At 41.5% G+C, this 22259-nt stretch overlaps 1 protein-coding gene across 1 annotated transcript; it reads right to left on the bottom strand.

Annotated features, from left to right (window-relative positions):
* Positions 1-6251: 6251 nt before the first annotated feature.
* Positions 6252-11127, bottom strand: LOC306926129 (uncharacterized protein; the record flags this gene model as incomplete). The annotated part of the gene is made up of 2 exons (XM_079505389.1): positions 6252-7500; positions 7565-11127. The coding sequence occupies 2 exons, from the start codon at positions 11125-11127 to the stop codon at positions 6252-6254; spliced, it is 4812 nt and encodes a 1603-aa protein (XP_079361515.1).
* Between the last annotated feature and the right edge of the window lie 11132 nt (positions 11128-22259).

The following is a 22259-nucleotide window of genomic DNA, read 5'->3' as shown; positions in this document are numbered from 1 at the left end:
TTTCCATCACTTTCGAGATGGAGCTAAGAATAGAAATAGGGCGGTAGTTGCCGGGGTCTAATTTACTCCCTTTCTTGTGCAAGGGGGTTACTTTGGCCAGTTTGAAATCTTGGGGGACCTGTCCCTGTTTGATGGAGAGGTTTACTATGTGGGTGATGATTGGAGCTATAGAGATGGCTGAGTCTCTGAGAAATTTGGAGGGAATATTGTCATGGCCTGTGGGGTTGGAGGGCACTCAGTTTCTTAATTACCTCATCAGTTGTTACCATAACTAGTTTCGTCTTTACAAATCGTCTTTACAAACACCTAGGTTTCTGTAGAAGGTTGTAATGTGCTCTACACCAAAGAGCCCAGAGTGGGAGGGCAGTTTGTTAACCAGAGTTGTTGCTATGTTTGTAAAGAAGATATTCAAGTAGTTGGCCACATCAAGGTTGTCAGTGATGAGAGTGTTGTCCGATTTGATGTTTATGTTTGAAAACCTGGTTTTTAGTTTCTGACCGCAGCATAGTTGATTGTTTAGTAGCTTCCAGAGCTCACGAGGATTGTTTTTGTTTTCCTGTGCTTTATCATTGATGAAGTTACTTTTAGCTGATTTGGTCATGGCAGTTACACTGTTTCTTAGCTTGATTCGTTGGGTATTTAGGTTGTTCAAACGAGCTTGGCGAACACTGTCGAAGCGCTTGGCTAGCTTTGACTTGCATTTTAGAAATTCAGAGCATCTTTTGTCTCTGGCTTTCATTGCAGCCAGTATGTCCGAATTCATCCATGGTTCCGAGCGGGTTTTGCCCCTGGTGTCTTTTCAGGGTGGCCTTGTAAGAGAAGTGTTGTCCACACTGATCACATCGATAGGGTTTCTCTCCAGTATGAATTCTTTGGTGACTTTTCAGGGTGGACTTGTCAGAGAAGTGTTGTCCACACTGATCACACCCATAGGGTTTCTCTCCGGTGTGAATTCTCTGGTGTATTTTAAGTTTGGACATTTTAGGGAAGCGTTTACCACACTGATCACAGCAGTGGTGTTTTTGCGTAGCCAAGCTTCTTTGTTCATTCATCTCTGGTAGAACAGGGAAGCCAGACTGATGATGCAACACTGCATTTGAAACAAAGACAAAGGAAATGTGTTTTAGACTAGAGGACACCATTACTAGAATGAATATAGCAAAAACGAATGAACACAATACATGGTACCTTCTTATTCCATATAAACACAGTAAGTAACTTACAGAGGTGTTGGTGATCATTGGGTCCTCCCTGTTGAGCAGAATTGTTTGTGCTGTGGTCGAGAGAGTTCATCTTCAGCTGAAGTCCAGTCAGATGTGATCAGAAATGATTATCCTGGAGGAGTTGTGGAGAACTGACAACTACACACTCACTGTTCTTATACTAGAGAGGCTGAGGTGGAACCACTAACTGATTGGCCAAAGAGGAGAACAATAGAATCATCAGCCACCAATTACAACGTAACAAACTGCTGCATGTGCGCCACCCCTCACTGACTCTATGCAACATTCTAGAAATAAACTGGTATTACTGTGATATTGCTTTGTAGCTTCATATTGAATTAATCTAAACTATATCCAAATTATAATACATTTGTAACCAGGTAGACCTGTTGCTATGGCAGCATCAGCCAGGTGCTCCTTGTTTCAAATTAAGGGTGGGGTTTATTGGCAGACAGGTTTTAAAAGGGCTGGGCTACATTCATTCAGGGGATCCCCTAGCTTGTTGTAAGGTTGGCGTATCTGAGGAGGACAAGAGTTTGAAGGCATGGCTTTCCTAAATGTAATTTAGAAGTAGAAATGTATCAGCATACTGGCTGCCTGGTGAATTAGTAAGTAGAAATGCCCTTATTCCATGCTGCTGTGCTCCTCATCCGGTACGCCAGCCAAATGTATGGTATAGTATGTCTTGGATTGTTTATATGATGTGGAGTTTAATGAGTCTTATTTCCATGCTCAACCTTGGTCACACACACCTGTGCTTTCTATTGTTAAAGAGGAAAAAAATGTGGCGTAGTATAGTAGGCATTAAGTATATTGTATTATTATGCCCTCAAAAGTCCCCCCTGCTACACATTGTTGTATGGACATAAGTACATCCTATAGTCTATGTGAATGTGAGTAAAGTCAAAGCAGGAGTGAGCATAAATCTAAAAGAACTGACACTGTCAGAGTCAAAGCATAGAATATAGACATTATTATCATAGTTCCAACAAGGTAATTGTGCTTTGTACAAATCAGGAAACAGATATAAAATCATAACTAAATTTAAATATTTTTTCCTCCAAATGCTAAACAATGAACAAACCCCACATTCTTTCATTGTAATCTACAGCGAAATCAGCACCGATGACGCAGTCTCCCCAGCGTCCCAACACGGCCGCTTACTCCGTGCTTGGCTGAGCTCGACAGTTTGTACGTTTAGGCTGCAGGTTACCAGTAGTTAGTTTATGGAATTTAGACACTAACCACAGACCCTGGCGCCTCTGAGATCTCCTCCTTGGGCCGGATTTAGCCAGCCCCACCCAGCTTTGACTTGCATTTTAGAAATTCAGAGCATCTTTTGTCTCTGGCTTTCATTGCAGCCAGTATGTCCGAATTCATCCATGGTTCCGAGCGGGTTTTGCCCCTGGTGGTTCTCAAAGGAGCCATGTTGTTCAGTACTGATGTATATTTGGTTTTGAAGCCAAGCCAAGCTTCTTCGACAAGTGTGCTTTTAAGCTCATCGGACCAATCCATACTCTCCAATACTTGGTTAAAGACCTCACTAGAGTAGGTTTTGAGGTCCCTTGATATGACTGTTTTGTGGCAGCCGGTCTTAAGTTTTTGTATTTTGCGGGTACAGAATATCATAAAATGATCACTAAGCCCACATACAATAACCCCTTTCTTGGAGATTCTGGATTTGTCCGAGGACAGAATGAGATCAATGACAGTTTGAGTAGAAACACACACTCTAGTGGGTTGGGTAATAAGCTGGCTAATACTATGCAGATCACAAAACCTACTAAATTATCTGAAAACAGGCGCCTCTTTACGCTGTAGGCCTACATCTGTATTCAGATCGCCCATCAGGATTTTCTCTGCACCCTCCTCCTCAGCCAAGCATCCCTCAAGAATATCATAAAGGCCTTGCTGGTCAGGAGGTCTGTAGACTGTGCCAACTAGTACTGATTTCGCATTTTTGAAAATTATTTCAACTCACACAGTTTCAATTTCAACATGCTGTAAGTCAGTACGGGTAATGAATTCAGTATCTTTGTGGATATACATGCAAACACCACCACCAATACGGTTTCTATCATTTCTGACTACTGAGTAGTTCTCAATTTCAATCTCAGCGTCCCTGATGGATTCATCTAGTTTGGTCTCAGAAAAACACAAAATGTTTGCCTTGCCGGTAAGGAATAATTCTCTAATTTCGGCCAGTTTGGAATAAAGGCTGTTTATATTGAGATGAAAAAGGTGAATACCATTGTTGTTGAGGATTGAGTTGATGTCAGCAGTTGAGTAAAGTTGGTCATGACCAGGTCCATTGTCTTGTCCAGTGGCTGAGGTGTGAATGGGGGAGGGCGGTGGAATGTGGGGGGTGGCGCCGTTGAACCTGGTAATGTCTGCAGCCAGATCCAACTCAATGGCGGCCGTGTTGATTGCCGACACCTCTGGGTCCGCGGCTGGGGTGGGAATGGGCTGCTACTCCCCCTCCCCCACCCGCCCCGCTAATGGCCCTGCTGTAGACTGCTTTGTCTCTGCCCAGGTGCGGAATGTTGTCACTGATGGGCTCGTTAAGTCTATTCAACTACTAGTTGAGTTGTTGTGGATTTCTCTCCTCACACTCTGATGCAGCAGGACATGGAGAGGCTAACCATAGTTGTTACAGCTCAGTAGAGTTTCATTTCACTTACCAAGTGAGGAATATAGTTTACTTACACACGATAGTCAAAGCAAAGAGATGAAAAGTGTCAGATTTCATTTTGGCTACATGTCAATTTTGGATATTTTTGATAAAAACATTTTCCACCTCTCATACCAAACGTCTTGTAGCCTACAACTGTAATACAAATAAAGTCAATTTATGTCAATAAACAGTCTAGAAAACAAAGCCAAGTGACAACTGTGTAAGTCAACGCATGTGAGCTGCAACTGGCCGTGGCCCTCATCAAGTCACCTTTCGCTCAATGTGGCCCTTGCCCCAAAATGAGTTTGACACCCCTGCTATAGATCAACCTTGTACATTTTAATTATATAGCCTACTAAGAAAAACAAAACAGGAAGAAAAAACAACCTTTCATAATTGCATTTTGAATATCCATCGTAACTAAATACATAGGCAGTTTGTTTTAGTGTTGGGTAACACAACAATTAATGATATTCTATAATATTTTTTGTAAAGCACGGACAAACGATTGAACTGCTGGTTTATAATAAACCTTAAAAACCTCAAAGGACCAATTCATCTATACATGGAAACATTTGTTTAATCGCCATCCAATTAATCTAGTATCAGCATGCTTATATACATGTAATGCGTAACAGTTTAGCCTTAAACAATTGTTTAAAAAATACCATATGGATCAACATGTTACACTTGGTTATAATGTGGATTCATGTGTGTGTGCGGTCAGGACATTTTCAGTGGCTCAAATTAGTACAATTCGAACACAAGAGTCAACAGTTTAAATCCAGTGTGTACAACCTTGTGAAAGTCTAAATTATTTGAATAATAAAAGGCATTATTTGGGTTTCTCTCCAGTGTGAACTCTCTGGTGGGTTTTAAGGTTGGTCATTGTAGGGAAGCGTTTACCACACTGATCACATCCATAGGCCTATAGGCAGTTTGTTTTAGTGTTTGTTTAATTGTATTCTATATTTTTATAAAGCACAAACAAACGATTGATTCAACATTTTATTCAGTTTGTAGAATGGGTACAGTTCAACAAAAGTACAGGTCAATACAAAAAACCTGATACGAGGAAAAATAAACAAAATAATTGTTTACATCTCATCAGGGTCCTCCATTTTCAATTCATCTGAACATTTAATGACATACAACTAAAATCATTTGGAGGGTTAAATATAACAATTCGATAAGGTCTACAACACGATCCACTTTCAGGTGGCGGTGGGTCAGGGGTGAGTGGCCCGATTTCATCATTTCTTCAGCAGATACCGCCTGGATTCACAGGAGTTTCAAAGTAATTCAATGTTCAAGCAAATACAATACAATGTGTATGCCTGCATGGCTATAATACTGTATTGGACAGATGCACAGAGTTTGCCAAGAACCGTGTGGATGATACGGATAATAAGTTTAAACAATTTAAAACAAATATTCTGTGGGTCTTTCACAATCCTAAAACCCAGCGGAAACTTAATGTGCAAATAATTTGTGCACATTTTATTATGTACTAAGAAAGCTAACATAGAAACATTGGAGAAAGGTAATATATAGGTATTACGAACCTTACGACCATATATGGGGTCTTGGCTCCAAAGGAGTAATATATGAGCGCTGTCAAGGATCACAAACCCATTCAAGCAAAAGTGTATTTATTTGAGAACAAGGTTTCACAAATCAAGACAGGGCAAGCTGTATGTTTATGTCGTCAGGGTGGCCAAGGCTAAAACAACAAACAAAACTCCCCCCAACCCTACCTAGAAAAGAAATAGTCTATACTACACCAAAAAGAAAATTACAATCTAGGCTCCCTGACTAAACAGTAAACAATGAGTCAAAACTGGGGCACAAAAGAAATAGCAGCACACCCTTACCCTATACAGCTTCCCTGGTGGTGGTACACGCAGGCCAATGGCTTGGGATACTTAGACAGTGGTTTATTATGAGTTTAACTTTTAACAACTTTGTCTGACTAGTATTGGCTAGACAGACGCACAGGGTCTCAGCAGCATGTGTTTGGTACAATGGCAAAAGAGACTTGTGGGCTGTTCTCTCTCTCCTTTTATATTGGTTGGTGATGAGGCCCAGGTGTGTCACCATCTCCATGACACGCCTCCAATCTCCACTGCCACTCCCACCATCCATCATCAGCACTGGAAAACACTCACATTAGATTATACACAGACCAAAACACTGTAGGGCCACATAGGACCGTAACACCCCTTCCCATAAAAATAAACATGTACACTTTACAATGTTCAACTTAAATGGGTAAATGGTTATTCAACCATAACTGAAAAAGTATTAACAAGTATTAACAGTTAACACATGATTTTAATGTATGGAATTTGATCTCACCCCCACTCGCGGGACAGAGCGTCGGCCACTACATTGTCAGCCCCCTTCTTGTGTCGGATGTCCAGATTGTAGTCCTGTGCCAGCAGAGCCCACCGCATCAATCGTTGGTTGTGGTTGTACATTCGGGCCAGGAACACCAGTGGGTTGTGGTCGGTGTAGACCGTCACTGGTGATGGGCTGGAACCCACATAAACATCGAAGTGTTGGAGTGCCAGCAGCATGGCCAGAGTCTCCTTCTCTATTGTTGAATACCCCAGCTGGTGCTTCTTGAACTTGGCGGAGTAGTAACACACTGGGTGGTTGATGTCATCTGTGCTCTCCTGCAGCAGGACTGCTCCTGCTCCAGAAGCACTGGCATCCACCTCCAGCGTGAATGGTCGAGAGAAGTCTGGCGCAGCCAGAACTGGGGCACTGCAGAGAAGAGACTTCGCACACTCGAAGGCATGTTGGCACTCATCTGTCCACACAAAGGGTTGCTTAGGACTAGTTAGTCTGGTTAGGGGGGAAACGACTACAGAAAAATTCTTGCAGAAACATCTGTAGTACCCGGCCATTCCTAGGAAACGCTTAAGTTCCCGCCTGGTAGTGGGTCTGGGATAGGCAAGGATAGCTTCTACCTTAGCATCGACAGGGCGCACCTGCCCATGGCCAACCTGTTTACCCAGGTACGTGACAGTTGCCTTGGCAAACTCACATTTTGCCAAGGTGAGAGTTAGGGATGCCTTTGCTAGACGGTCAAAGACCATACTCAATGACCTCATATGCTCCTCCCACACAGAAGAGTACAGTACCACGTCATCCAAGTAGACATTACAGTTTGGGACATCACCAAGCACCGTATTCATTAAGCGTTGAAAGGTGGCTGGTGCGTTTCGCATCCCGAAAGGCATAACTGTGTACTGCAGGAAATGGTCTGGGGTAACAAAGGCTGATATGTCAGATGCCTGAGGGGTGAGAGGCACTTGCCAATACCCTTTCAGCAGATCAAGCTTGGTAATATAAACAGCTGACCCCACATTGTCCACACAATCTTCCATGCGGGGCAAAGGAAAAGAGTCAGCCACAGTGACAGCATTCACCCTGCGGTAATCTGTGCAAAAACGTGTAGAACCATCTGCTTTAGGGGTTAGTAAACAGGGAGAACTCCACGGACTATGGCTACGTTTTGCCAAGCCATTTTCAAGCAAGTATTCCACTTCCTTCTTCATCATTTCCCTTTTGACCAGAGGGCAACGGTAGGGGTGCCTTGTGTGGACAATGTGGGGTCAGCTGTTTATACCCTCTTGTGGGTCCCCCACAAGAGGGTTGCTGTCTAATAGGGGCAGCATCACCCACCTTAACATCATGCGCTACCACTGTAGTGCGTGAGGGGACATCCCCAAAAAGGCTAGGATAGGCCAAAATTAACTCTTTAACATCTTGCTTTTCACCATCGGCAAGATAGGACAAATATGTGTCTAGCTTTGACAATATTTCAGAGTTAGGTAGCCTACCACATTGTTGAGATTTGCTTCCCAGTTTCAAGCCATCGTCATCCACCTGTGCTACTGGGCTCAACGCTAGAGAAACCGAGGCATCTGGGGTGACAGCAGCTTCAGTACTTTTCTCTGGAGTGTCCTTGGTTTCCTCTCTAGAATGAAACAGTTTCAGCATGTTAATATGACAGAGCCGTGTCTTGCGTTTACGTTCAGGAGTGTGAATTACATAGTCTGTATTGCTCACTTTACTCTTCACAGTATATGGCCCTGAGAACCGTGCACTAAGGGAAGAACCAAGCACGGGCAACAGGACTAACACCTGGTCTCCTGGTTGAAAACTGCGTTCAACTGCTTTTCGGTCATATCGCTGTTTCATTTTCCCTTGGCTGGTAGAGAGGGCAGCCTTTGCCAAGGAGCAAGCATGGTGAAGTCGCTCTCGACACTGAGTGACAAAATCCAACACATTAGTTTTGGGTGAGGGACCCATGGACATGAACTGTTCTTTTAACACCTTTAATGGGCCTCGGACGCTGTGCCCAAAAACAAGTTCAGCAGGGCTGAACCCAAGAGACTCCTGTTTAGCCTCCCGAATAGCGAACAGTAAGAAGGGTAAACCCTCATCCCAAGTCTTCTCTGTTTCAAAACAGTATTTGCGTAGCATTGACTTTAGCGTCTGGTGCCAGCGCTCAAGTGCACCTTGCGACTCAGGGTGATATGCACTTGACACCACATGTTTAATTCCCAGGGACTGCAAGGTCTGCCTAAACACCTTGGACATGAAATTGCTTCCCCGATCAGTTTGGCAGATTTTGGGTAGGCCGAACGTAGTGAAAAACTTAATCAATGCCTTAGTGATAGTCTGGGCAGTAATTGTTCTTAGAGGGATAGCCTCTGGAAAACGAGTGGCCACGCACATTATGGTCAGGAGGAACTGATTTCCAGACTTAGTCTTGGGCAATGGGCCAACACAATCAACGATCACATGTTCAAATGGCTCACCTACCGCAGGTATGGGACAGAGGGGGGCAGGTGGTACCACTTGGTTAGGCTTCCCAGTGACTTGGCAGGTGCTGCAGGTCTTACAGTAACGGGTTACCTCAGCTTTCAAACCTGGCCAAAAGAAATGCCTTAGGATTCGATCATAGGTTTTTGTGATGCCCAAATGTCCAGACCAGGGATGGTCATGGGCCAACTCCAACACATGTCGTCTGTAATCAGTGGGAACAACAACTTGATACACAACGCCCCAGTCATTGTCTGTCTCCCCCAACCCCTGCATGTTTCGTGAGATCCATTTGCGCATTAGCACCCGATCATCAAGGTAAAAGGACTGGCGCTTGCCTCTTACCTCTGCTGCCTCAACAGCCTCTGCAAAACATTTTGAGAGGGTTGTATCGGCCTGCTGAGCACTGATAAGGGACTCACGTGTGACCGGTAACTTGGAGAGGGGAGAGTCAACTGACAGGCTAGTGTTATCCAGATGCACCTTGTCTTCCCTAAGAGCAGAGGCAAACATGGAGTCGGCTAGATTTACCCCTTCCTCTGCCTGTTTGCGGGCCTGTGCCCTAGTGAGGACACAAACTGAAAACACTTCTGGGTAGGTCTGTGACAATGCATCTAATGCATCAGGTTCTGGGTTGCATACAACTTCAGGGACAGGTCTCACCTTACCCCCAGCGATATCGTTTCCCATTATGAAGTCAACACCAGGGATAGGAAACGAATTCCGCACAGCAACACGGAAGAACCCAGTAACCAAGTCTGATTGTACATGTACATGATGAAGTGGGGCTGGCACACAACCCATCTCAATACCTTGTACAATAGTACTTGCTCCACAGGAGGATTCCCTACTCAGGGGTAGAACACCACTCAGAACAAAGGACTGTGAACCACCTGTGTCCCTCAATATCTTAACAGTCCGTTGGTCCTCTGCCTTCCCTGTCAAAGACACCTGGCCTTCAAAAATGAATGGCTTGAAACACTCATCAGGAACCATGGGCCTATCTGGAACTAGTTGGAGGCCACCGGGGGGAACAGTTTTAATCAAACCAACACCTTTTGGTTGCTTCTTCTGCTGTGTCTCCTGCTTACGCTTTAATGCATAGCAGTCAGAAACACTATGGCCCACTTTAAGGCAAAAGAAACACTTTCTCTCACCCTTAGGACTTGTGGGGGACCCCTTGGAGCGGGTGACCTGAGGATCATCATTTTTCTGATAAGGCTCACGCTTGGGAGCATTATCCCTTTTCCCCGAAAAGTCACTCTTATGAGTTAGTGCAAACTCATCAGCCAGCACAGCTGCCTCCTGTAGAGTAGTCACCTTCTGTTCATTTAAGTACAACATGGTACGCTCTGGCATGCAAGTCTTAAACTCTTCCAGTAGCATTAGCTCTCTTAAGGTACTGAACTCTGAGGTTTTGGTTGCAAGGCACCATCTATCAAAGAGAGTACTCTTTTCCCTTGCAAACTCGACAAATGTCTGTGTAGCCGTTTTCTTCTGGCCACGGAAACGCTGGCGATAGGCTTCTGGGACTAACTCGTATGTTCTGAGTATAGCACTTTTCACAACACCATATTTCAAACTGTCTTCAAGTGAAAGGGCTGCACAAGCCTCCTGAGCTTTCCCAGTTAGTTTGCATTGCAGCAGTAACGGCCAGATATCCTGCGGCCACTGTAAGGCAGCAGCTATTCTCTCAAAAGCATTGAAATAGCATTCTACCTCACTTTCTCTGAAAGGAGGTACCAAAGCAATGTGTTTGCTCACATCAAATGTCAGAGTTGGAGCAAAGGGCAGCTTGGTACGAGGAGGAACCTCGGGGGACTGCAGAGAAACAGGAGGGGGCCCTACTGGTGGTGCATGTTCTACTTTAGGGACCCCTGTGCCTATCCTAAGCTTTTCCTCTAGTTCCAGCCTCCGCATTTTAACAGCCGTATCTGCCTCAATACGCTGCACCTCTAACTTGAAGTCCATGTCCATTTTTCGAGCATGCACTTTGTCTTCGGCCTCCAGCCGAAGGCGAGTTAAGCGCACCTTTAAACGTGCTGCGTCTAACTTAGATCCCCCCAAAGAGGAACCCACAGAGGACGTGGGTGATACTGCCCCATTTTGAGCATCCCCCTCCACCTGAGGAGGTTCAACCTGAGCTTGTTCAGCCCCACCACCCACATCACCCTCCCCCACTTGAGGAGAGCCAGGCACCGGCGGCAACACAATGAGCCCATTAGTAACAAGCTCTGCAAACACAATGGCTCTTAGCTCAGCTTTAAGGTGAGGACGAGCTGCCTGTACCTCAAAATGGTCAGCAATTATGTTCAAGTCGGCTTTCCTGCACTTGTTCAACTTTTCTAACGTTGGGTTGGTTAGAAACAACTTCAAGTCGAATAGTGCCATTTTACCATTGTACTATACACCACTACACCTGCTGCTGATCCCGGACGAGCCCCCAAATATATTACGAACCTTACGACCATATATGGGGTCTTGGCTCCAAAGGAGTAATATATGAGCGCTGTCAAGGATCACAAACCCATTCAAGCAAAAGTGTATTTATTTGAGAACAAGGTTTCACAAATCAAGACAGGGCAAGCTGTATGTTTATGTCGTCAGGGTGGCCAAGGCTAAAACAACAAACAAAACTCCCCCCAACCCTACCTAGAAAAGAAATAGTCTATACTACACCAAAAAGAAAATTACAATCTAGGCTCCCTGACTAAACAGTAAACAATGAGTCAAAACTGGGGCACAAAAGAAATAGCAGCACACCCTTACCCTATACAGCTTCCCTGGTGGTGGTACACGCAGGCCAATGGCTTGGGATACTTAGACAGTGGTTTATTATGAGTTTAACTTTTAACAACTTTGTCTGACTAGTATTGGCTAGACAGACGCACAGGGTCTCAGCAGCATGTGTTTGGTACAATGGCAAAAGAGACTTGTGGGCTGTTCTCTCTCTCCTTTTATATTGGTTGGTGATGAGGCCCAGGTGTGTCACCATCTCCATGACACGCCTCCAATCTCCACTGCCACTCCCACCATCCATCATCAGCACTGGAAAACACTCACATTAGATTATACACAGACCAAAACACTGTAGGGCCACATAGGACCGTAACAATAGGCTAGGTTTGTTTGTTTGTTTTGTCGTTCTTAATAACTTGTAGGCATATTCTATGTTGTGGTATGACGCACAAACAAACTCTGATTGATTGACATTTGTATTCACAGTTTGTAGAATGGGTAGCCTACATTTCAACAAAAGTACAAGTCCATATACAAATCTGCTAAAAATTATAAATGTAATCTACAGCGAATCCACATGTCAAATTACAAAGTTAATCTTTGTAATTGAATGAGAATAAATTGATTATTGAGACCGTAGGCGGATACATTCCACAAATACATTACAATACGGTATAACAAAAGGATGATAATAATAATAATAAATGTCTGGTGTAATGAAGTAGAGATATAGAAACTAGATGCAATGGGAATCTGTAAAATGGCAGAACTGTACATTTGGTCTAACAGGCTACACAAGACAACAGCATACTGTTCTATAATAATTTTTCACTCAGTGAATGAGAAGTACCACTAAATTGCACAGTATGTTAAGTTTACTTGCAATTAATCAACAAATTAGTGTCATTACCATCCTATTACTCTAGAATAAGCATGCTCATATACATGTAATGTGTTTATAACAGCCTTCCTAATATTTAAAAAAAATACCATATGGATCATCATGCTACACTTGGTTATTTGGATTTGCTGATGTTTCTCACCAGCTCTAATGAAGCTCTTGACATAATGTTCACACTAAACAGATCCATCGTTCATAAGTTCATAACGTTTTTGTTGTCTTGAATTAGTAAAATTCTTCCACACTGACCACAAGGGACCTGTTTAAATCCAGTGTGTACAACCCTGTGAATTGATTTAATTACTAAAAGCTTTTCCACACATCACAATTATTTGGGTTTCTCTCCCGTGTGAATTCTCTGGTGTGTTTTAAGGCTGGACATTTGAGAGAAGTGTTGTCCACACTGATCACAGCCATAGGGTTTCTCCCCTGTATGAATTCTCTGGTGTGTTTTAAGGCCGGACAATTTAGAGAAGTGTTGCCCACACTGATCACATCCATAGGGTTTCTCTCCAGTGTGAATTTGCTGGTGGCCTTTAAGGCTGGACATTGTAGAGAAGTGTTGTCCGCACTGATCACATCCATATGGTTTCTCCCCAGTATGAATTCGCTGGTGTTTTTTAAGGTTGGACATTGTAGGGAAGCGTTTACCACACTGATCACATCCATAGGATTTTTCTCCAGTGTGAATTCTCTTGTGTTTTTTAAGGATGTCCATTCTAGAGAAGCATTGTCCACACTGATCACATCCATAGGCTTTCTCTCCAGTGTGAATTATCTGGTGGCTTTTAAGGCTGGACATGTGAGAGAAGTGTTGTCCACACTGATCACACCCATAGGGTTTCTCTCCAGTGTGAATTCTCTGGTGGCTTTTAAGGCTGGACATTTGAGAGAAGTGTTGTCCACACTGATCGCACCCATAGGGTTTCTCTCCAGTGTGAATTATCTGGTGTCTTTTCAGGGTGGCCTTGTAAGAGAAGTGTTGTCCACACTGATCACATCGATAGGGTTTCTCTCCAGTATGAATTCTATGGTGACTTTTCAGGGTGGACTTGTCAGAGAAGTGTTGTCCACACTGATCACACCCATAGGGTTTCTCTCCGGTGTGAATTCTCTGGTGTATTTTAAGTTTGGACATTTTAGGGAAGCGTTTACCACACTGATCACAGCAGTGGTGTTTTTGCGTAGCCAAGCTTCTTTGTTCATTCATCTCTGGTAGAACAGGGAAGCCAGACTGATGATGCAACACTGCATTTGAAACAAAGACAAAGGAAATGTGTTTTAGACTAGAGGACACCATTACTAGAATGAATATAGCAAAAACGAATGAACACAATACATGGTACCTTCTTATTCCATATAAACACAGTAAGTAACTTACAGAGGTGTTGGTGATCATTGGGTCCTCCCTGTTGAGCAGAATTGTTTGTGCTGTGGTCGAGAGAGTTCATCTTCAGCTGAAGTCCAGTCAGATGTGATCAGAAATGATTATCCTGGAGGAGTTGTGGAGAACTGACAACTACACACTCACTGTTCTTATACTAGAGAGGCTGAGGTGGAACCACTAACTGATTGGCCAAAGAGGAGAACAATAGAATCATCAGCCACCAAATACAACGTAACAAACTGCTGCATGTGCGCCACCCCTCACTGACTCTATGCAACATTCTAGAAATAAACTGGTATTACTGTGATATTGCTTTGTAGCTTCATATTTAATTAATCTAAACTATATCCAAATTATAATACATTTGTAACCAGGTAGACCTGTTGCTATGGCAGCATCAGCCAGGTGCTCCTTGTTTCAAATTAAGGGTGGGGTTTATTGGCAGACAGGTTTTAAAAGGGCTGGGCTACATTCATTCAGGGGATCCCCTAGCTTGTTGTAAGGTTGGCGTATCTGAGGAGGACAAGAGTTTGAAGGCATGGCTTTCCTAAATGTAATTTAGAAGTAGAAATGTATCAGCATACTGGCTGCCTGGTGAATTAGTAAGTAGAAATGCCCTTATTCCATGCTGCTGTGCTCCTCATCCGGTACGCCAGCCAAATGTATGGTATAGTATGTCTTGGATTGTTTATATGATGTGGAGTTTAATGAGTCTTATTTCCATGCTCAACCTTGGTCACACACACCTGTGCTTTCTATTGTTAAAGAGGAAAAAAATGTGGCGTAGTATAGTAGGCATTAAGTATATTGTATTATTATGCCCTCAAAAGTCCCCCCTGCTACACATTGTTGTATGGACATAAGTACATCCTATAGTCTATGTGAATGTGAGTAAAGTCAAAGCAGGAGTGAGCCCCTCCCCCACCCGCCCCGCTAATGGCCCTGCTGTAGACTGCTTTGTCTCTGCCCAGGTGCGGAATGTTGTCACTGATGGGCTCGTTAAGTCTATTCAACTACTAGTTGAGTTGTTGTGGATTTCTCTCCTCACACTCTGATGCAGCAGGACATGGAGAGGCTAACCATAGTTGTTACAGCTCAGTAGAGTTTCATTTCACTTACCAAGTGAGGAATATAGTTTACTTACACACGATAGTCAAAGCAAAGAGATGAAAAGTGTCAGATTTCATTTTGGCTACATGTCAATTTTGGATATTTTTGATAAAAACATTTTCCACCTCTCATACCAAACGTCTTGTAGCCTACAACTGTAATACAAATAAAGTCAATTTATGTCAATAAACAGTCTAGAAAACAAAGCCAAGTGACAACTGTGTAAGTCAACGCATGTGAGCTGCAACTGGCCGTGGCCCTCATCAAGTCACCTTTCGCTCAATGTGGCCCTTGCCCCAAAATGAGTTTGACACCCCTGCTATAGATCAACCTTGTACATTTTAATTATATAGCCTACTAAGAAAAACAAAACAGGAAGAAAAAACAACCTTTCATAATTGCATTTTGAATATCCATCGTAACTAAATACATAGGCAGTTTGTTTTAGTGTTGGGTAACACAACAATTAATGATATTCTATAATATTTTTTGTAAAGCACGGACAAACGATTGAACTGCTGGTTTATAATAAACCTTAAAAACCTCAAAGGACCAATTCATCTATACATGGAAACATTTGTTTAATCGCCATCCAATTAATCTAGTATCAGCATGCTTATATACATGTAATGCGTAACAGTTTAGCCTTAAACAATTGTTTAAAAAATACCATATGGATCAACATGTTACACTTGGTTATAATGTGGATTCATGTGTGTGTGCGGTCAGGACATTTTCAGTGGCTCAAATTAGTACAATTCGAACACAAGAGTCAACAGTTTAAATCCAGTGTGTACAACCTTGTGAAAGTCTAAATTATTTGAATAATAAAAGGCATTATTTGGGTTTCTCTCCAGTGTGAACTCTCTGGTGGGTTTTAAGGTTGGTCATTGTAGGGAAGCGTTTACCACACTGATCACATCCATAGGCCTATAGGCAGTTTGTTTTAGTGTTTGTTTAATTGTATTCTATATTTTTATAAAGCACAAACAAACGATTGATTCAACATTTTATTCAGTTTGTAGAATGGGTACAGTTCAACAAAAGTACAGGTCAATACAAAAAACCTGATACGAGGAAAAATAAACAAAATAATTGTTTACATCTCATCAGGGTCCTCCATTTTCAATTCATCTGAACATTTAATGACATACAACTAAAATCATTTGGAGGGTTAAATATAACAATTCGATAAGGTCTACAACACGATCCACTTTCAGGTGGCGGTGGGTCAGGGGTGAGTGGCCCGATTTCATCATTTCTTCAGCAGATACCGCCTGGATTCACAGGAGTTTCAAAGTAATTCAATGTTCAAGCAAATACAATACAATGTGTATGCCTGCATGGCTATAATACTGTATTGGACAGATGCACAGAGTTTGCCAAGAACCGTGTGGATGATACGGATAATAAGTTTAAACAATTTAAAACAAATATTCTGTGGGTCTTTCACAATCCTAAAACCCAGCGGAAACTTAATGTGCAAATAATTTGTGCACATTTTATTATGTACTAAGAAAGCTAACATAGAAACATTGGAGAAAGGTAATATATAGGCTAGGTTTGTTTGTTTGTTTTGTCGTTCTTAATAACTTGTAGGCATATTCTATGTTGTGGTATGACGCACAAACAAACTCTGATTGATTGACATTTGTATTCACAGTTTGTAGAATGGGTAGCCTACATTTCAACAAAAGTACAAGTCCATATACAAATCTGCTAAAAATTATAAATGGAATCTACAGCGAATCCACATGTCAAATTACAAAGTTAATCTTTGTAATTGAATGAGAATAAATTGATTATTGAGACCGTAGGCGGATACATTCCACAAATACATTACAATACGGTATAACAAAAGGATGATAATAATAATAATAAATGTCTGGTGTAATGAAGTAGAGATATAGAAACTAGATGCAATGGGAATCTGTAAAATGGCAGAACTGTACATTTGGTCTAACAGGCTACACAAGACAACAGCATACTGTTCTATAATAATTTTTCACTCAGTGAATGAGAAGTACCACTAAATTGCACAGTATGTTAAGTTTACTTGCAATTAATCAACAAATTAGTGTCATTACCATCCTATTACTCTAGAATAAGCATGCTCATATACATGTAATGTGTTTATAACAGCCTTCCTAATATATAAAAAAAAAACCATATGGATCATCATGCTACACTTGGTTATTTGGATTTGCTGATGTTTCTCACCAGCTCTAATGAAGCTCTTGACATAATGTTCACACTAAACAGATCCATCGTTCATAAGTTCATAACGTTTTTGTTGTCTTGAATTAGTAAAATTCTTCCACACTGACCACAAGGGACCTGTTTAAATCCAGTGTGTACAACCCTGTGAATTGATTTAATTACTAAAAGCTTTTCCACACATCACAATTATTTGGGTTTCTCTCCCGTGTGAATTCTCTGGTGTGTTTTAAGGCTGGACATTTGAGAGAAGTGTTGTCCACACTGATCACAGCCATAGGGTTTCTCCCCTGTATGAATTCTCTGGTGTGTTTTAAGGCCGGACATTTGAGAGAAGTGTTTCCCACAGGCATCACATCCATAGGGTTTCTCTCCAGTGTGAATTCTATGGTGTGTTTTAAGGTTTGACAATTTAGAGAAGTGTTGCCCACACTGATCACATCCATAGGGTTTCTCTCCAGTGTGAATTTGCTGGTGGCCTTTAAGGCTGGACATTGTAGAGAAGTGTTGTCCGCACTGATCACATCCATATGGTTTCTCCCCAGTATGAATTCGCTGGTGTTTTTTAAGGTTGGACATTGTAGGGAAGCGTTTACCACACTGATCACATCCATAGGATTTTTCTCCAGTGTGAATTCTCTTGTGTTTTTTAAGGATGTCCATTCTAGAGAAGCATTGTCCACACTGATCACATCCATAGGCTTTCTCTCCAGTGTGAATTATCTGGTGGCTTTTAAGGCTGGACATGTGAGAGAAGTGTTGTCCACACTGATCACACCCATAGGGTTTCTCTCCAGTGTGAATTCTCTGGTGGCTTTTAAGGCTGGACATTTGAGAGAAGTGTTGTCCACACTGATCGCACCCATAGGGTTTCTCTCCAGTGTGAATTATCTGGTGTCTTTTCAGGGTGGCCTTGTAAGAGAAGTGTTGTCCACACTGATCACATCGATAGGGTTTCTCTCCAGTATGAATTCTATGGTGACTTTTCAGGGTGGACTTGTCAGATAAGTGTTGTCCACACTGATCACACCCATAGGGTTTCTCTCCGGTGTGAATTCTCTGGTGTATTTTAAGTTTGGACATTTTAGGGAAGCGTTTACCACACTGATCACAGCAGTGGTGTTTTTGCGTAGCCAAGCTTCTTTGTTCATTCATCTCTGGTAGAACAGGGAAGCCAGACTGATGATGCAACACTGCATTTGAAACAAAGACAAAGGAAATGTGTTTTAGACTAGAGGACACCATTACTAGAATGAATATAGCAAAAACGAATGAACACAATACATGGTACCTTCTTATTCCATATAAACACAGTAAGTAACTTACAGAGGTGTTGGTGATCATTGGGTCCTCCCTGTTGAGCAGAATTGTTTGTGCTGTGGTCGAGAGAGTTCATCTTCAGCTGAAGTCCAGTCAGATGTGATCAGAAATGATTATCCTGGAGGAGTTGTGGAGAACTGACAACTACACACTCACTGTTCTTATACTAGAGAGGCTGAGGTGGAACCACTAACTGATTGGCCAAAGAGGAGAACAATAGAATCATCAGCCACCAATTACAACGTAACAAACTGCTGCATGTGCGCCACCCCTCACTGACTCTATGCAACATTCTAGAAATAAACTGGTATTACTGTGATATTGCTTTGTAGCTTCATATTGAATTAATCTAAACTATATCCAAATTATAATACATTTGTAACCAGGTAGACCTGTTGCTATGGCAGCATCAGCCAGGTGCTCCTTGTTTCAAATTAAGGGTGGGGTTTATTGGCAGACAGGTTTTAAAAGGGCTGGGCTACATTCATTCAGGGGATCCCCTAGCTTGTTGTAAGGTTGGCGTATCTGAGGAGGACAAGAGTTTGAAGGCATGGCTTTCCTAAATGTAATTTAGAAGTAGAAATGTATCAGCATACTGGCTGCCTGGTGAATTAGTAAGTAGAAATGCCCTTATTCCATGCTGCTGTGCTCCTCATCCGGTACGCCAGCCAAATGTATGGTATAGTATGTCTTGGATTGTTTATATGATGTGGAGTTTAATGAGTCTTATTTCCATGCTCAACCTTGGTCACACACACCTGTGCTTTCTATTGTTAAAGAGGAAAAAAATGTGGCGTAGTATAGTAGGCATTAAGTATATTGTATTATTATGCCCTCAAAAGTCCCCCCTGCTACACATTGTTGTATGGACATAAGTACATCCTATAGTCTATGTGAATGTGAGTAAAGTCAAAGCAGGAGTGAGCCCCTCCCCCACCCGCCCCGCTAATGGCCCTGCTGTAGACTGCTTTGTCTCTGCCCAGGTGCGGAATGTTGTCACTGATGGGCTCGTTAAGTCTATTCAACTACTAGTTGAGTTGTTGTGGATTTCTCTCCTCACACTCTGATGCAGCAGGACATGGAGAGGCTAACCATAGTTGTTACAGCTCAGTAGAGTTTCATTTCACTTACCAAGTGAGGAATATAGTTTACTTACACACGATAGTCAAAGCAAAGAGATGAAAAGTGTCAGATTTCATTTTGGCTACATGTCAATTTTGGATATTTTTGATAAAAACATTTTCCACCTCTCATACCAAACGTCTTGTAGCCTACAACTGTAATACAAATAAAGTCAATTTATGTCAATAAACAGTCTAGAAAACAAAGCCAAGTGACAACTGTGTAAGTCAACGCATGTGAGCTGCAACTGGCCGTGGCCCTCATCAAGTCACCTTTCGCTCAATGTGGCCCTTGCCCCAAAATGAGTTTGACACCCCTGCTATAGATCAACCTTGTACATTTTAATTATATAGCCTACTAAGAAAAACAAAACAGGAAGAAAAAACAACCTTTCATAATTGCATTTTGAATATCCATCGTAACTAAATACATAGGCAGTTTGTTTTAGTGTTGGGTAACACAACAATTAATGATATTCTATAATATTTTTTGTAAAGCACGGACAAACGATTGAACTGCTGGTTTATAATAAACCTTAAAAACCTCAAAGGACCAATTCATCTATACATGGAAACATTTGTTTAATCGCTATCCAATTAATCTAGTATCAGCATGCTTATATACATGTAATGCGTAACAGTTTAGCCTTAAACAATTGTTTAAAAAATACCATATGGATCAACATGTGTGTGTGCGGTCAGGACATTTTCAGTGGCTCAAATTAGTACAATTCGAACACAAGAGTCAACAGTTTAAATCCAGTGTGTACAACCTTGTGAAAGTCTAAATTATTTGAATAATAAAAGGCATTATTTGGGTTTCTCTCCAGTGTGAACTCTCTGGTGGGTTTTAAGGTTGGTCATTGTAGGGAAGCGTTTACCACACTGATCACATCCATAGGCCTATAGGCAGTTTGTTTTAGTGTTTGTTTAATTGTATTCTATATTTTTATAAAGCACAAACAAACGATTGATTCAACATTTTATTCAGTTTGTAGAATGGGTACAGTTCAACAAAAGTACAGGTCAATACAAAAAACCTGATACGAGGAAAAATAAACAAAATAATTGTTTACATCTCATCAGGGTCCTCCATTTTCAATTCATCTGAACATTTAATGACATACAACTAAAATCATTTGGAGGGTTAAATATAACAATTCGATAAGGTCTACAACACGATCCACTTTCAGGTGGCGGTGGGTCAGGGGTGAGTGGCCCGATTTCATCATTTCTTCAGCAGATACCGCCTGGATTCACAGGAGTTTCAAAGTAATTCAATGTTCAAGCAAATACAATACAATGTGTATGCCTGCATGGCTATAATACTGTATTGGACAGATGCACAGAGTTTGCCAAGAACCGTGTGGATGATACGGATAATAAGTTTAAACAATTTAAAACAAATATTCTGTGGGTCTTTCACAATCCTAAAACCCAGCGGAAACTTAATGTGCAAATAATTTGTGCACATTTTATTATGTACTAAGAAAGCTAACATAGAAACATTGGAGAAAGGTAATATATAGGCTAGGTTTGTTTGTTTGTTTTGTCGTTCTTAATAACTTGTAGGCATATTCTATGTTGTGGTATGACGCACAAACAAACTCTGATTGATTGACATTTGTATTCACAGTTTGTAGAATGGGTAGCCTACATTTCAACAAAAGTACAAGTCCATATACAAATCTGCTAAAAATTATAAATGGAATCTACAGCGAATCCACATGTCAAATTACAAAGTTAATCTTTGTAATTGAATGAGAATAAATTGATTATTGAGACCGTAGGCGGATACATTCCACAAATACATTACAATACGGTATAACAAAAGGATGATAATAATAATAATAAATGTCTGGTGTAATGAAGTAGAGATATAGAAACTAGATGCAATGGGAATCTGTAAAATGGCAGAACTGTACATTTGGTCTAACAGGCTACACAAGACAACAGCATACTGTTCTATAATAATTTTTCACTCAGTGAATGAGAAGTACCACTAAATTGCACAGTATGTTAAGTTTACTTGCAATTAATCAACAAATTAGTGTCATTACCATCCTATTACTCTAGAATAAGCATGCTCATATACATGTAATGTGTTTATAACAGCCTTCCTAATATATAAAAAAAAAACCATATGGATCATCATGCTACACTTGGTTATTTGGATTTGCTGATGTTTCTCACCAGCTCTAATGAAGCTCTTGACATAATGTTCACACTAAACAGATCCATCGTTCATAAGTTCATAACGTTTTTGTTGTCTTGAATTAGTAAAATTCTTCCACACTGACCACAAGGGACCTGTTTAAATCCAGTGTGTACAACCCTGTGAATTGATTTAATTACTAAAAGCTTTTCCACACATCACAATTATTTGGGTTTCTCTCCCGTGTGAATTCTCTGGTGTGTTTTAAGGCTGGACATTTGAGAGAAGTGTTGTCCACACTGATCACAGCCATAGGGTTTCTCCCCTGTATGAATTCTCTGGTGTGTTTTAAGGCCGGACATTTGAGAGAAGTGTTTCCCACAGGCATCACATCCATAGGGTTTCTCTCCAGTGTGAATTCTATGGTGTGTTTTAAGGTTTGACAATTTAGAGAAGTGTTGCCCACACTGATCACATCCATAGGGTTTCTCTCCAGTGTGAATTTGCTGGTGGCCTTTAAGGCTGGACATTGTAGAGAAGTGTTGTCCGCACTGATCACATCCATATGGTTTC

This window comes from Electrona antarctica (genome assembly GCF_951216825.1).
Source record: "Electrona antarctica genome assembly, chromosome: 7".
Classification (NCBI taxonomy): Eukaryota; Metazoa; Chordata; class Actinopteri; order Myctophiformes; family Myctophidae; genus Electrona; species Electrona antarctica.
This window is presented reverse-complemented; position numbering and strand designations above follow the sequence as displayed.